General features: G+C 44.1%; 2 protein-coding genes and 1 long non-coding RNA gene across 3 annotated transcripts in view; 1 reads left to right on the top strand and 2 right to left on the bottom strand.

The window, feature by feature from the left end:
* The window catches only part of SHISAL2A (shisa like 2A), a 23,266-nt gene extending 18,032 nt beyond the window's left edge, over positions 1-5,234 (bottom strand). Inside the window, exons 1-2 of the mRNA XM_037158344.2 lie at positions 5,009-5,234; positions 4,653-4,912 (exon numbers count right to left, since the gene is read on the bottom strand). Of these exons, the coding sequence (XP_037014239.2) occupies positions 4,653-4,834 (182 nt within the window). The 5' untranslated portion in view covers positions 4,835-4,912; positions 5,009-5,234. The remainder of the gene's footprint in view (positions 1-4,652; positions 4,913-5,008) is intronic.
* LOC128625862 (uncharacterized) overlaps positions 4,890-16,864 on the top strand; it is a 23,607-nt gene continuing 11,632 nt past the window's right edge. The window contains exons 1-2 of the long non-coding RNA XR_008389702.1: positions 4,890-5,041; positions 12,904-12,941. This is a non-coding gene — a long non-coding RNA (uncharacterized LOC128625862). The remainder of the gene's footprint in view (positions 5,042-12,903; positions 12,942-16,864) is intronic.
* GPX7 (glutathione peroxidase 7) overlaps positions 9,471-16,864 on the bottom strand; it is a 23,799-nt gene continuing 16,405 nt past the window's right edge. Inside the window, exons 4-6 of the transcript XR_005084331.2 lie at positions 12,368-12,435; positions 10,044-10,145; positions 9,471-9,540 (exon numbers count right to left, since the gene is read on the bottom strand). The gene's annotated coding sequence lies outside the window, so the exon portion shown is untranslated. The remainder of the gene's footprint in view (positions 9,541-10,043; positions 10,146-12,367; positions 12,436-16,864) is intronic.

Genomic DNA, 16,864 nt, shown 5'->3' with positions numbered 1-16,864 from the left:
CAGGCAAGAAGAAGCTGGGAAGAAGTATTCAAAGTCATGAAAAGTAAGGACCTACATCCAAGATTACTTTATCCAGCTAAGCTATCATTTGGAATAAAAGGGCAGATAAAGTGCCTCACACATAAGGTCAAGTTAAAGGAGTTCATCATCACCAAGCCCTTATTATATAAAATGTTAAAGAGACTTATCTAAGAAAAAGATGATAAAAACTATGAATAGTAAAATTATAGCAAACTCACAACTATCACCGACTGAACCTAAAGACAACAAAAAGAAAAGCTAACTAAGCAAACAACTAGAACAGGATCAGAATCACAGAAATGGAGATCACATGGAGGATTATCAGCAGGGAGGAAGAGGAAGGACAATGGAGGAAAGGTACAGGGAATAAGAAGCATAACTGGTAGGTACAAAATAGACAGGGGGAGATTAAGAATAGTATGGGAAATGGAGAAGCCAAAGAACTTATATGTACAACCCATGGACATGAACTAAGCAGGGGAAATGCTGGTGGGCGGAGTAGTGCAGGGCAGAGGGGATTAAAGGCGAGGAAAAAAAATGGAACAACAATAATAGCTTAATCAATAAAAAATATATTAAAAAAATAAAGGATACTAAAGGATTTGAATCAACAGTCAGATGCAGAGATACATAGGGCAAGGTCATGAACAAAGGAGCAAAGGAGCTTCTGTGGAGCTTGGGGCCTGGTGGTACATGAAAGCATTCTAGTTGCCCAACATGGAAGGCTTCATCATATAGTCATGATTGAATAAGTCATTGGCCATTGACAATTGAATTCAATATCCAGCCTCTCTCCCTGAAGTCAGGAAGGAATGGGGGACTGGAAGTTCCAAACTTCTAATCATGTGGTTGGTTTTCCTGACAACCAGATCCCACCTTTGATAGGGGCCCAAAAGACACCTTTATTATTCTTAATACTTAAGAAATTCCAAGGGTTTGGGAAGTTGTGAGCCAGTTCCTGTTATGAGCCAGGAACTGTGGATGAAGACCAAATATCTTATAAGTCACTATATGGCATACTACTTCTTCCAATTTCCTGCCCACCCCTCTCCCTGACCCCTGCCCCAGACTCCTGCCCTTGCCATTTCTGCCACATTTCATGCCCAGCTAGCTGATGGCTAATTTCCACTGAACAGATACACCTTAGAGCTTTGGAGAGTCTGTATTACCATGGCTAAATAAATTATTGGACATCTCTACAATGGAATAGTATAGAGCCCTTAAAAATGTTTTTCAAATAATATTTAAGATCAAGGTTAAATTTAGATGAGGGAATGTTAAGTGAAAAGAACAGGACATACTACTAAGCTATGTTGCATAATTGCAACTAAAATAAACACAAATAGATGTATAACTATGTAAGGTTTGAATGGAAATGCCCCAAAATGCTAACAGGCTGTCACTGGGTATAGAGCAGGGTGTGAATGTCCTGTCTGTGTTCCATTAGGACTATAATTGTAAAATATTCTAGCTAGAATTTCAAATGCTACCACTTGTATCTTTTTGCCTGAGGGCTTTCTCTGGCCCAGAACAGACACAAATTGCACAGTGAGCAGAGGGCAAGAAAAGTACTGCCTGCCTTCTCACACCAGCACACAACCAATGACTAACAGAAATTGAAATGTACATACCCAGCTTCCCAGCCCTTAGTTGGAATGACTTTGAGGTGTAGATTCCACACTGGCTGGCAGAGTTCAGCAGGTTTAAGCTCTGGTGACCCTTGGGGGTGACTTGCTTCGTAACACCATTGTTGGTTCCTTCCCTTCACCGCTCTTGGTTCCCCACGCTCCACCAGTGTTTTCTAGGATTGATTTTCATATAAACTATCTTTCCTCAAATCCTTGTCTCCAAGTTTTTTGGGGAACCCAAGCTCAAACACTGGGTCTCTCATGATTTCTTTCCTTTTTAATTTCTCCTGTCCTTTCTACATTTTCCACATAAACCATGTAGTACTTGTTAGTTCTTGAAATGTTATTTCCTCTTTTTGAGATACACTCACTGTCTATAAGGTTCTTAGCTGGGAGACTTGTGCTCAAGTTAGGGCCCCATCCCTTATAAGGGACATCTATGGCCACCTGGATAGAAAGGACCCTCTAAAAGTAGGGTCCTTTGAAGAGTGGGTGAGAGAGCTGTGGGGATATATCTCAGATCAGTGGTCTGTAAGGAAGTGGGCCCTGTCTCAGATGATCTGTCTGGGGACAGAGGAACTAGCCTGCCCTTGGGGTCATAGGATGGGACCACACTGACATGTGATGCGACCTCGGAGCTCACCCTATCCAATCACTACCTGACGGTCTGAGCCACTAAAGTACTCCACAGCAGTACTGGAGGGACCGCTGGGGTGTGTAGGGAAGAGGGTGGTAGTAGAGGGTTGGGGTTATGGCTGGGTGCTGAGGGGGTTACTCATCTCTGTGTTCCCAAGGGCTAGAACAGTGTCCAGAAGACAAGATCATTAAGTATTTTTTTTTTAACGATCTGAATAGCACAGGTTATAAGAGAGCCAGGCTTAGATTTAGACAATTGTGCAGCAGGACGAGCCTAGGCTTGGGGCACTCCCTGATAGCAACTTTAATGGCTTTCAAGTTTTCTTATCTGTAAAATGGGGAGAAAATGTGCCAGGGTTGCAAATGTATGAATGCATCTGGCTCTTGGGTGGCCCTAAATCTCAGTCTGCTGTGACGTTCCTAGAAGATCTTGGACAATTCACTTGCGTACTCGGAGCTTCACCTTCCCCACCTATGAACCAGGGAAGGGGAACTCCCTTTTAAGTGAACATCTACAAATGTACTAGTCATTTTCACATGCACACTTCACTAAATCCTGCAACAATTCCATAAGACAGGTATTACTATTGCCACTTTAAAGATGAAAAGAGAGACTTGGACATAATTTGCCTGAATTCACATAGCTATTAAGTGACAGAGACAAGGTTTGGACGGGGCTCTAATCAGTCCCAAAGTTCCACACTGTCTCTATACCTCAAAGGGAAGTAAGTGCCATCATATGTCAGCACCCATCTCAGTGCTCAGTACAGAGTGGCTCTTAAACAAAAGCTCCACTGTCGTACTTTAGGTGCATGTCATCTCTCTTTGAGTGGACTGTGAGCTCCTGAGGGGCAGGGAATAATTATTTCTGTGTCCCCAATGCCTAGTATAGAACCTGGCACAAGGCAAATGCTATATAATAAGTGAATAAAAATATGGATGAACAGAGAATAAATTAATGTATTTCTCTGGGTTACAGATAGCAGCTGAATGTGCAGGCTCTGAAAACCTGGCCATCCAAAAATCATTTAGAATTATGGGTTGAGCTGTTTAGAAAAAGAAATTTTATCTATAATTGTCAGAGGCATACGCCAAGCTGATTTCACCTTTTTATCTCATTTGGTCCTTTCGGTAGTCGGAAGTCAAGGCAATGACTTATCACCCTCCCCATATGATAGATAAAAAGACAAAGGCTCAGAGAAGTCTTAGTGGCAGGCTGTCTTCTCCCACTCAGAGGGGATGCAGCCTCTGGTCAAGTACCTCCAGGGACAGGAAAATTACTGTCTGCTGAGATGGCCCACTCCATTTTTGCTGACTCCTTTTTGTCAGAGCAGGTTCAGGGGTCAAGTCCTACTTTCTGAGTGAAGCATTTGGAGATGGAGAGAGACTGCAACCAATTGCCCTCTCATCCCCACACTGAAGTTCCAGGAATGTCAGCAACAGCCCAACCACCCCTCCCCTGAACAAGTGAGGAAATTGAGGACTTATGGGTAGATATTTACCCAAATCAGTCCGTTAATACAGCCTGAGCTGGCTTCTGCTGTGGCATTATGCCACAGTCTCATCATGATGAACTTGGAGGTAGCCCTGATCTTTGGGTCTTCTGTCTGAGCTCAGGACTGTAGTACCTCCCCAGCACTCACCATAGGGCCTAGAAAAGCTAAGTGCTCAGTAAGAGGTGACTGAATATCAGGGGAAAGAGCTGAGGCTGGGCTGAGGATGGGGTTGAGTTGGAGTGTAGTTATCAGGTGAGAATTAAAGCTTGAAGCGGCGGTATGGATGTAGGTCTATATAATGGGGTGGGGAAGGAGAGCTGAGGTGGGACTGCAAGGATTATTGAGGGGGAGGTTGGCCTGGCCATAGAGTAGGGGCTGGGATCTGTACTGGGGAGTGATTAAGTCGGGAGTGAGGTCGATGTTGATATATAGGTAAGGGGATCTTGGTGGGCACTTGGATGAGGGTGGAGCTTGGGTTTCCTGCGAACACTGGAAGATGGGAGTTTGCTGTTAGGCAGAGTGTTGGTGTGTATTTGGGGCTTGGGTTGAGGGTGCTGGAGGATGATGCTTGGAGTGGGGATGGAGTGAAGGTTTTTCAGGATGGAGTTGGGGTGAGGGGTTCAAGACTGGATCAGAACAGTGGTTCGAACCAGGGTCAGGACGCGGGAATGGAGCTGAGAGGAGCTTGCAGAGGGAGTTGGGTTGGTGATGGGGTGAGAGCAAATGTCAGTGTTGGGCCCCAGGGGTTAAAAAGTGGGTGGGGTGGGCACTTGGATGAGAACTGGGGATTAGCACGCGGCCTGGCTGAGGTGGGGCAAGAGGGCTAAAACTGGATTGGGGTTCCAGGTGGGATTAGGGCCAGGGCCGGTACCTGAGCCACCACATGTAGCTGTGCTCGTAGGGGAAGAAGCTGTGCGGGTCGTCGCAGCAGTACTTGTGGTCGCGGAAGCCGCAGCAGAAGACCTCGGCCGCCTCGCCCCCCGGGCGCGGGCAGCTGAAGCCGCGCACCACCTCCTGCTCAGCGCTCACGTAGCTCGTGCAGGCGCCGCTCATCGCGCCCGGCGCGGGGCCCGCCGCCACCTCGGCCACCGGCAGGCGCTGGGAGGACACGGGCGGAGACAGAACTGAGCTCTGGAAAGACAGAGACAGGCAGAGATGAGCAGAGAGACACACAGAGACCAGAGAGAGAGACGAGACGAGAGGCGCGGAGACGCAGCGGTTAGAAACCTAGAGTCCCCGAGGGCCAAGAGAAGCGAACAGGTACGCGGACAGGGGCAGCCAGAGGGAGGTGGAGGACGCAGAGGAGAGGAGGAGGATGGAGGAGTGGTGGGAGTGGAGAGCGGCGGGAAGGAGAAGGGAGCAGCCGTCCAAGAGCGGGCGCGCGGCGCGGGGCGGCTCTCAGAGCTGTGAGGGGGAGCTGCCCCGGAGAGCTGTAGGGGGCGGGGGCGGTCCCTGTGGGCGCTGCCCGGACCGGCCTTACTGCGTTCCCAGGATGTGCACAGGGGGTGCTGGGTGCTCAGAGGGACAACACATGTCCAGGGTGGCAGGGCGGGAATCGGAGCGTGGATTCCACGTTTCGCCTGAGCACCGCCTGGTGCGAGTAACTGTGCTGGACACTGGGAATCTCAGGTCAGTGTCGGGCTAGCGCGGGACGCCAACAGGCGACCACACAGTAGGGCCAGTATGGGATGATTAACCTTACCAACAACCCAGAGGAGGAGGGGTTGTCAAAACCATTTTGTAAACGAGTGCTAAGAGTCAGAGAAAAGTCGTTTTCCCCTGGCCCTCAGGCCCATGGGATTTTAATCAGGGTTTGCCTCATTTTAAAGGCCTCGCTCTCGCAGCGCCTCTTCGCCAGTGAACTTTTATTTTTAAATTATATTTTATTGATTACACTATTACAGTTGTCCTGATTTTTTCCCCTTTGACCCCTCCACCCAGCACCCCCCACTCCCTCAGGCAATCCCCACACCGTTGTTCATGTCCACGGGTCGTGCATATGAATTCTTTGGCTACTCCTTTCCTATACTATACTTACATCCCCATGGTAATTCTGTACCCATTTATTTGTACTTCTTAATCCCCTCACCTCTTCATGCATTCCCCCACACTCCCTTCTCATCTTGTTACTATCAAAATGCTGTCTGTATCCATAATTCTGTCTCTGTTCTTGTTTGCTTAGTTTGTTTTTTAGATTCAATTGTTGATAGATTTGTAATTTTTGCCATTTTATTGTTCAAAGTTTTGGTCTTCTTTTTCTTAAATAAGTCCTTTTAACATTTCATATAATAATGGTTTGGCCCTGGCTGGTGTAGCTTAGTGGATTGAGCACAGGCCTGTGAAGCGAAGGGTCGCTGGTTCAATTCCCAGTCAGGGCACATGCCTGGGTTGCAGGCCAGGTCTCCAGTAGAGAACACATAAGAGGCAACTACACATTGATGTTTCTCTTCCACTCTTTCTCCTTCCCTTCCCCTCTCTCTAAAAATAAATAAATAAATATTTTAAAAATAAAAAAAATGGTTTGGTGATGATGAACTCCTTTAGTTTTGTTCTTGTCTGGGAACCTCTTTATCTGCCCTTTGATTCTAAATGACAGCTTTGCTGGGTAGAGCAATCTTGGCTGTAGGTCTCTACTTTTCATCATTATGAATATTTCTTGCCAATCCCTTCTAGCCTGCAAAGTTTCTTTTGAGAAATCAGCTGAAAGTCTTATGGGAACTAACTTCGCTAGGTAATGAACTTCTTTTCTTTTGTTGCTTTTAAGATTCTTTCTTTATATTTAACCTTTGGCATTTTAATTATGATGTGTCCTGGAGTGGGCCTCTTTTCATAATCTTGTTTGGGACTCTCTGTGCTTCCTGGACTTGCATGACTATTTCCTTCACCAAATTAGGGAAGTTTTCTTTAACTTTTTCAAGTGAGATTTCCAATTTCTGGCTTTTTCTCTTCTCCTTCTGGCATGCCTATGATGCAAATGTTGGGCCTCTTGAAGTTGTCCCTGAGGCTGCTTATACTATCCTCATTTTTTCTGGACTCTTCTTTCTTCTTCTTGTTCTGATTGGTTGTTTTTTTCTTCCTTATGTTCCAAATCATTTATTTGATTCTTGACTCCATCCACTCTACTGTTGTTTCCCTGTAAATTGTTCTTTATTTCAATTAGTGTATTCTTTGTTTCTGACTGGATCTTTTTTATGCTGTTGTGGTCCTTAATAAGTTCTTTGAGCATCCTTATAAACAGTGTTTTGAACTTTGCTTCTGATAGATGGCTTACCTCCATTTCATTTAGCTCTTTTTCTAGAGTTTTGATCTGTTCTTTCATTTGGGTTGAGATTCTTTGTCTCCTAATTTTGGCAGCCTCCCTGTGTTTGTTTCTGTGTCTTAGGTAGAATTGCTTTGATTCCTGTCTTGGAAGTGTAACTTAATATAGTAGGTGTCCTGTAGGGCCAGTGACACAGCCTCCCCTATCTCCCAAGCTGAATAGTCGAAATGTGCCCTTTGTGTGGGTACATTCCTCCTTCCTCCTGTGCCCTTCCTCCTGTAGTTGAGCCTTGGTCGCTATTGGCAGGTCAATGGGAGGGATTTACGCAGGCCAATCAGCTGCAAGGATTGGCTGTGACCACTGACCACCAACCTCCACCCTCTGTGGAGGATCAGCTGTGCAGGGGCAGGGTGGTGATGCTCTTATGTGGTCTGTAGCTGTCCACTGAGTGTGCTGGCCCTGGAGTTTCCTAGGTGGTGCAGGCCAAGGTCAGCCCCCATCCATGTTTTGCCATGGGCCATCCTGCCTGAGCTATGAAGCAATCTAAGAAGGCTGTTACTTGTGCTGACCCAGGTGAAGCCAGCTGTTAAATTAGTCTGGCTGCTGCTAGTTTTGGGCTTGGTGCTCACTGAAACCAGTTGTTGCTTGTTTGATAGGATTTAGGAAGTTGTGAAGCATGGACCAAGACCAGCCATCCATATGGAAAAGCAGTTTGGGTGTCTTCATAAGTTGGAGAGTGGTGGAGATTCTGGGGATCTCCAAGGCAGGTCAAACAGTGTTAGCCAGGTTGATGGAGTCTCAGATATGGCACCAGCTTGCTGGCTCTGTTGGGGAAGGTTTAGAAAAGGGACAATGGCCTCTGCTCACATTGATGCCAGACATTTCAATTTCTCCCTGTATACCACTGGTGGAGCTGTCGTTTCCCTGCTACCCTGGTGCTGGAGCTCAGAGGAAGTGAGTTTCAGTAGGTGAGTCCATGTATGGGTTCTTTAAGAGGAACTACTTGGGGCTTCAGAAGTTTCTTCCACCAACTCAATCCCCACTGGTTATCCCCACTGGTTTTTGTAACCAAAAGTTGTGGGGACTTATCTACCTGGCACTGGAACCCTGGGCTGGGGGGCTCTAGGCTGGGCGGTCTGGTGTGGGGGCTGGGACTCCTTGCTCCCAAGATATCCCTCCTGAATTTTTATCTACCACATGTGGGTGTGGGACCAACCCATTCTGGGTCTGCACCCCTCCTATCAGTCTGGATGGATGTGGTTTCTTTAATTCTGTAGTTGTTGTACTTCCATTAACTCCATTTCTGATGGTTCTGAGTGATGGTTGTTCTATATTTTAGTTGTAATATTTTTTTAAAAGATTTTATTTATTTATCTTTAGAGGGGAAGGGAAGGAGTGAGGGAGAGAAATATCAATGTATGGCTGCGTCTTGTGCATCCCCTGCTAGGAACTGGCCTGGAACCCAGGCATGTGCCCTGACTGGGAATTGAACCATGATCCTTTGGTTCCCAGGCCCATGCTCAATCCACTGAGCTACACCAACCAGGGCTAGTTGTAATCTTGATGTGGTTGTGTGAAGAGGTGAACCATGCCTACCTACATCACCATTTTGACTGGAAGTCCACCAATGGACTTTTAATGACCTCATCCTCTGGATTCCTCTGTCTTTTCCTTTCCTGAGCAGTTAGCTCCTGCACTGACATGTTCATATTCCCTGTTCACACCCTGTCCACACTGGCCTAGGACAAGGGGGCAAATAAATGTCTCAGATGGTAATCCCACCCACCAGGTAGCAAAGCCAGTGCACCTCTTCACTCAGGAATAGTTTCCAGATCACAGGAGCAGTGTTCTCACTAGGATCAGAGGGCCATGAAGGGGCTATATGAAGCCTGTCTTTCCTGCCAGGGTACATAGGGGAAACTGAGGCTCTGAGAGGTGTGCAGTTTGGCCCAATCACATTGAGCCAGGACTAGGGACTTCCGAACTTTAATTGTCCCATTCATTATGTGACTAATTTCCTTTCAGCCAATAACAGGGTATTGAGGCTGAAAAGCATCCCTGGGCCATGTAATCGGTTATTGAGTCACAGCTAGTGTTAAAAAAAATAATAATCAAATGAAATAGAAAAAGTACATGGCAGTTAGTAAAGCTATGTAAAATGCATTTCTTCCTATGAGTCAGGTCAAAAGGTTTCAAAGCCATTGAATTTGACACTGCTCATTGTACAGATGGGCTCTCCTCATTTTTAGCTCTCCCCATTTTTCACAATAGTGGGTAAAGTAGGAAATCATATGAGGCTTTGGGACTCCCTCGTGTGGTGGATAAATCATGGGCATCCGGGGATCTGGCCTCAAGCCCTATCTCAACCCCTTCCTCACCTTTAGTCTTTGTGCTTCAGGCTCCTTTTCTTCATCTAGACCAGCTCCTAAGATGCTAATGTGTTCCATGATTTTCACCTGGGCACTGGAGCCCCTGAAGAGGGGTTGGGTCTGGTCTGCCCCTGAGAAACACATAGTATGGTGGGGGGTCAGACAGACATCACAGGACAGAGCAATGAAAAGGGAAATGCAAGGATTGTGGCCACAGAGGGGTCACCATGTGAAGGACCAGAAAAGAGTTTTGAGGGGGTAGTGTCCTCAAGAGTCACTCTAAGGTCAAATATGAAAACTGGAGAAAATTGTTATTATCCCTCAGAAAATGTTTCCCCAGCTGGGGATCTCTACAGACTGGGAGCTGGGTAGTATAATCTAATGGAGGTACATTTTGGCCTCTGTATTTATTAGGGAGTAAAGAGGAGTGGTAGTAACTTGTGGAAAGGAGAGAGTGCTCCTGGAGACCTAGGGTTCAACTGGGAGGTAGAAAGCACTCTACTCTGGCTTTTTAGTAAAATTGGGAAGCTGCCAACAGTTTCCAAAGTCCTTTAGCAGCCAAGAATTAATTCGTTCCTCCCAATAACCCTGTGAGTGAGACAAGCTAGGATGATTATGCCCCTGAGAGACTTACCAAGACCAATGTCACACAGTAATCTATGGTCCAGGCAAGACTGGGACTCACATCTGTCTAGCCAAGGATCTTCTTTGGCAGTCTGATGAAAACTACGAACCGCTATTTAGAAGAATATTTTTTAATTACAAAAAACAAATTACTTTGGAATACAAAGGAAATCAATTATATAAAATCATTATCAAAATATTTATTTCATGATTTAGTCCCCTTTAAAACACCTTAAATAACAAAATCTAGAATAGGTTAACTGGTCTGATAACCTATGGTAATTTTGAGGTGGTGAATGGGTATTTCAAGACATCACTATTGTAATGCAATGTGGAAATATCTATGATTTCTATTGGTGCCAAAGTCACTGCTGTGATTTGTTGCTTATAGGCATGATAGAAGGATATGCTGAATTTCAGTTTGATGTTAGTGAAAATCCAAGTTCATGCTTCCCCTCCTCTCACCGTAATCTCTATCCATGAACCCCTTTGGGCTCTGTGGAATCTATGCTAAAATCTTCTACCTCTTCTGGTCTAGCTACTATTCCAATGCTTGTTCCTTCATCACATATATCACATTTCTCCCTGCAGACACTTATTGCAGACCTAATATGTGCCACACAGTTTCCCATCTTGTATATCATATAGTCCTTAAAAACTTCTTTTGAGGTAGGTGTTATTCTTCCCATTTTGCAGACAAGGTAACTGAGACTGGTGGAGGTTAAGTGATTTACCCAAAGCTGCACAGCCAGTAGCTGAAATCAGAATCCCGTACCACCTCCTCCTCCCTCCCCAGCTGAGGTTGGGGGCCAAAGCCTCTAACACCAGAAGGAAAGAAAAGCATAAGAGAAAGGTAAGCAAGGAGAATTCATATTCATGGAGGACACACTGCGAAGTAGAAATTGTGCTGTGCTTTTCATTATCTCTTTTAGTCCTTACAACCCTATGCAGTATGACTCCGTCTATTAAAAAAATAAGTAAATAATACACATTCATTATAAAACAACAAATCAGAGAATACAGATAAACTGAAAGAAAAAATTAAAAAGTCACCCATAATCTCTCCACACAGCAATATCTTACTAGATTGATATGGAGTCTCCAAGGTGCACATACACACACACACAATTTTATACCCTGCTTTACTGACAGGAAAACTGGACCCAAAGAGGTGAAGTAACTCACCCAAGGATGTGCCAGTAATAAGTTCCAGTCACCTGTGGTTTGACCTTAGGCAGGTCACTTTCCCTCTCTGCATCAGGGCAGTGGGAAGAGCCAAAGCCTGGCACTTGGAAAGCCAGAACTGAAACCCCACTGAGCAGCTCTCAAAACAGTGCCCTCTCCACCAAGGTAGCCTGTCTTCTCAGAGAGGGTCAGGAAAGAAATGCCTGCTCCCTGTGGCTTTTGCTTATCTACATCCTTTCCACCCTTCAAGACCCAGCTTAAAGGAACCCTTCCAACAGGAAGCCTTTCTGTGACCATTTTCTCAGGGCATTATTTTTATTGAAGCATCTTCTGTGTTGACAGTACCTGTACCCTTCACGGAGCACGTTCCCTGTGCCATCATCTCACAGATACCACAGGACTCGTCCTGCAGGTCAGAGGCTGTTCCTGCTTCAGCCCCGGTTTCATGACACTGAGCCAAGGGCCTAGTTCTCAAGGCAGGGCGGCTGCTTTGTGCTGCTTTGTTCCTTTGTGCAAATTAGAAAAAAGTGCCCCTTCCTCTGACCTGGTGTAGCTTTATGCTGAAGACAAGGCTTGAGAATCAGAGTTCAAGGTAGATTTCAACTCTTACCTGTCCCTTCTGCTGGACACCTTCAAAACCTACATGACCATATAGAGCAACCCTGCTTCAAGGAAGGAATTAATAAATAAATAATGGGTGTTTTAATGTGTAATGATATTGAGACTCAGAGAGGTTAACTTATTCACCCGAGGACCCATCTGGGAATGGCAGCTGGTCTCCAAAGCTCAGGGAAACACTTCCTTTGCCTGTCTCCTGCTCTGGTCTCAACATGAGTCCATCACTTACATGTTATTAAGCATTTTTCATGTTCTCATTTCTTTTTCAGCCTGATATCATCCAGTTGTAGAATTTATTCCAAGGCTTCTGCACCCTGGAGTGAATGGCCCTCCCCTAGTAGCAGAGTCTCCAACCCTAAACCTCCCCTTTCCCTGCTGGAGTGTCACTGAAGTGCAGGAAGCAGAGAATAGAGGGAAAGGCAAGGGCTCGGTACCAGATTAGTCTAGGTTTTAATCTCTACTTGGCAACTGATTGCTGGGACACTACTTCTCACTTAGCCTCATCTGTAAAATAGAAGTTAAAGTACCTACCTCGTAGAGATGAGATATAAGTATGTGAGCACTCAGCAAAGGTTACTCCTCTTCTTCCTTTCACTTGTCTGAGAGCAAGGATTATGTCTTATGTTAGGTTCACACATAAGAAAAGTGCAGCCTTTGTCTATATAAGACTCTTTTTAAAAAATAGAATGTATTGGGGTGACATTGGTTAATAAAATTATTTAGGTTTTAAGTGCCCAGTTCTATCATACAAAATCTATATGTTGTATTGTGTGTTCACCACCCCAAGCCAAGTCTCCTTCCATCACCGTTTATCCCCTCTTTACCCTCTTCTGCCTCCCCCTCCCCCGTCCCTCTAGTAATCACCATACTGTTTTCTGTCTATGAGGGTTTTCTTACTTAATCTCTTCACCCTTTTCACCCAGCCCCTGAACCTCTACCCTCTTTAGTCCAAGGTTTCAATGAGTTTGTTTCTATTTTGTTAATTAGATTTCACATATAAGTGAAATCATAATCATATGGTATTTGGAAAGATGCTCATGTCACTAATCATGGCTTATTTCACTTAGCCCAATACTCTCCAAGTTCCTCCATGCTGGCACAAAAGGTAAGATTTCCTCCTTTTTATGGCTGCGTAGTGTTCCATCCTGCAGATGTACTGCAGCTTTTTATACACTCATTACTGATGGGCACTTGGGCTGCTTCCAAGTCTCACCTATTGTAAATAATGCTGTAATGAACATAGAGGTGCATATATTCTTTCAAATCAGTATTTTGGGTTTCTTCAGATATATTCCCAGAACTGGAATTGCTGGGTCATAAGGCAGTCCCATTTTTAATTTTTTGAAGTATTTACTCCATACTGCTTTCCACAATGGCTGCACCAATCTGCATTCCCACCAACAGTGCACAGGTGTTCCCTTTTTGTCACATGGTTGCCAACACTTGTTTTTGATTGATTAACTCATAGCTTTTCTGACAGGTATGAAGTGGTATCTCACTGTGGTTTTTTAAATCCTTGTATGAGGATACATTTATTGATTTGAGAGAGAGAGTAAGGAGGGAGAGAGACATCAGTGTGAGAGAGAAACATCTATTGGTTACCTCCTGTACATGCCCCGACCAGGGATTGAATCCACAACTTTCTGGTACACGGGATGACACTCCAACCAACTGAGCCATGCTGGCCAGGGTTCATTGTGGTTTTAATTTGTGTTTCTCTGATGATTAGTGATGTGAGTATCTTTTCATATATGTATTGACCATCTGTATGTCTTCTTTGAAATAGTGTCTATTTGGGTCCTTTGCCCGTTTTTAAATTGGATTGTTTTTTTGGTGTTGAATTTTATGAGCTCTTTATTAACCTCTTATGAGATGTATCATTGGCAAATATGTTCTCCCATTCAGTGAGTTGTCTTTTCATTTTGTTGATGGTTTCCTTTGCTCTGCAAAAGCTTTTCAGTTTGATGTAGTATCATTTGTTTATTTTTTCTTTTGTCTCCCTTGCCCTAGAAGATACATCTAAAAAGATATTGCTACAAGAAATGTCTGAGATTTTACTGCCTATGTTTTATGATTTACAATCTGACATGTTTTTAATCCATTTTGAGTTATTCTTGTGTATGGTGTGAGAAGATGATATAGTTTCTTTTTTTTTTCACATATCTGTCCAATTTTCCTAACACCATTTATTAAATAGACTATCTTTACCCCATTGTACAGTGTGTTTTTTGCCTTCTTTGTCAAATAGTAATAGACCATAAGGCATGGGGTTTATTTCTGGACTCTCTATATTCTGTTCCATTGATCTATGTGTCTGTTTTTATGCGAGTACCATGCTGTTTTGATTACTATGATGTGGTATAGTTTGATATCAGGTAGTGTGATTCTGTAACTGAATGGAGGTCTGCCTGCCTACAGCTACCAAAACCAATACTCAAGAAGCAGGTACTGATTTAAGGAAAGTGGTTTCTTCAGATGCTGGCCATCTGGAAGATGGGGGACTCCTGTCTCAGAGCCCATCTCCTGGGAAATGGGGGAACTCTTGGCACATCTCAAAGTCCATCCACCTGGGAAGATAGGGGACTCATATCCCAAAGCCCATCCCCACCTTTCAGTAGAAACAGAGGTTTTTATAAGGAGGGAGGGAGGAACAGAGCAAAGAGATCAAGGGAGAGGGTTGTAAAGTTCTCTACATGCAGACAAGCACACTCCATTCTGATAAGGCAAGTGAGGGTCTGGTGTGCATCATCCTGGTTTAGTCATCCTGGCTTTAAGAAAAAGAGGAAGACCAAAACTATGAACAATAAAATGGCAAAAAAGTACAAATCTATCCACAATTGAATCTAAAAAACAAACTAAGCAAACAAGAGCAGGGATAGAATCATGGATACAGAGAGCATTTTGATGGTTGCCAGATATGGGAAGGGAGTGTGGGGGAATGGGTGAAGAGGTGAGGGGACTAAGAAGTACAAATAGGTACTTACAGGAGGATAGTCATGGGGATGTAAAGTACAGCATTGGAAATGGTGTAGCCAAAGGACAAGTATGCATGACCCATGGACATGAACAATGGTGTGGGGATTGCCTGAGGGAGTAGGGGTGTGCTGAGTCAGGTGGGGCAAAGGGGGAAAATCAGGACAACTGTAATAGAATAATCAATGAAATATAATTAAAATAAATAAGTAAAATGATTGCTGTGGCTATTTGAGGTCTTTTTGGTTCCATATCAAATTTTGGAATATTTTTTCTAGTTCTGTGAAATATGCCATTGGTATCTTGACAGGAATTGCATTGAATCTATAGATTGCTGTGCATAGTATGGACATTTTAATGATGTTAATTCTTCCTGTCCATGTTATGGTATATGCTTCCACTTATTCGTATCTCCTTCAATTTCTTTCTTCAATGTCTTACAATTTTCTGAATACAGGTCTTTACATCCTTGGTTAAATTTGTCCCTAGGTATTTTATTTTCTATTTTTATTTTTTAGTGCAAGTGTAAATGGGATTATTTCCTTAGTTCTCCTTTCTGGTAGTTCATTATTGGTGTATAAAAGTGCAACTGACTTCTGGATATTTATTTTATATCCTCTACTCTACTGAACCTATTTATCAGTTCTAGTAGTTTTTTGGTGGAATCTTTAGGGTTCTCTGTCCACAGTATCATGTCATCTGGTACAGAAGACTCTTAATGAACTTTGTCAACCCATGACTAGGACTGATTTTTCTCTAGACCTTAGGCAAGCCTGTTCCCCTCTGGGCCTCAATTTTCTGTCTTTTAAATGGTAACAGTAATACATAAATGACCACAAGAACTATTACTATTTACTGAATATTTACTGTTGTTAGGCCCTGCCGTGCTTCATGGGTGTGCTGTCATTTAGTCATCATAGTAGGACTATGAGGTAAGTACTATTGATATTTTAGATGCCCCAGAGAAGGTGGTGAGGCCCAGAGAGGCAAAGTACTTTGCCCACGAGTCACCCAGCTGCTAAGTGGCAGCCCTGGGATATGAATCCTGTTTGCAACACTCTAGGCCAGGATTTCTCAACCTTTGACATTTTGAGGCAGATAAATCTTTGCTGTAGTGGACAGTCCTGTGCACTGCAGGATGTTTATCAGCCTCCCTGTCCTTGACCCATTCGATGCCATCTCTTACTGAGACAGCCAAAAATGTCTTCAGACATTGCCAAATGGCCCCTCATGAGCCAAATCACCCTTAGTTAAGAACCACTGCTCTACCCTCTAGAGTCCTGCAGTGTTTTTCCTCTGCAATATGAACAAGCCAGGGAAGCTTCTTTCCCGCTAAGGGTCAGGGAATCAACTGCAGACAGCATTACTCTGATGCTAATACTATTTCATATTTGATACAGCCCATTTGCACTTACAATGTGCCTTCTTATACATTAGTTTGTCTGAATATTCCAGGTGAGGGAACACGTAGATGGATGTGGCTAGCACAGGGCCCAGCACGTATTAAGTAAAATCTTGGTTTCTTTTTATTGGCTAGATGAAGGGGTCAGGGTTCAGGGAGGTTAGTGACTGCCCCAAGGTTACACAGCTAGTAGGGTAGTCTTGTCATTTGTTATGTTGATTAGGCTGTTAGCTCTTCCACTTTAATTCTTAGAAGAGTTTCTGCTTTCATGGAGAGGAACAAGGCAAATCAGAGTTAAAGAGTTAATCAGAAGAGTTAAAATCTGTTGCTTAGAGTTGGAAAGACCCTAGACCCAGGCTATCTAGTTCAGCTCCCTATGGCACGGCAGTGGGGTTGACAGATAAAATACAGGATGGCTAGTTAAATTTGAATTTCAAATAAGCAATGAATAATTTTTTAATATGTTCCAAAAATGTCACAAATACCAGGTAGAGTTGTGGCCCTGTAGGACTCCCTCTGGCAAATGATGAATGGGCCCAACTGCTCATGTGATCAGAAGAGAGCAGGCCTATTCCAAGGGGTAAGAGGAAGGGGCCTTTTGACTGGGCTCTCCCATCTCACTGGGATTGGTCACCCCTTTTTGGGGGAGAATT

The sequence above is a fragment of the Artibeus jamaicensis genome, unplaced genomic scaffold (genome assembly GCF_021234435.1).
Source record: "Artibeus jamaicensis isolate MK-2021 breed Jamaican fruit bat unplaced genomic scaffold, CSHL_Jam_final scaffold_1019, whole genome shotgun sequence".
Taxonomy (NCBI): domain Eukaryota; kingdom Metazoa; phylum Chordata; class Mammalia; order Chiroptera; family Phyllostomidae; genus Artibeus; species Artibeus jamaicensis.
Note: the sequence above shows the minus strand (reverse complement) of the source record. Positions and strands in the feature narration are given on the sequence as shown.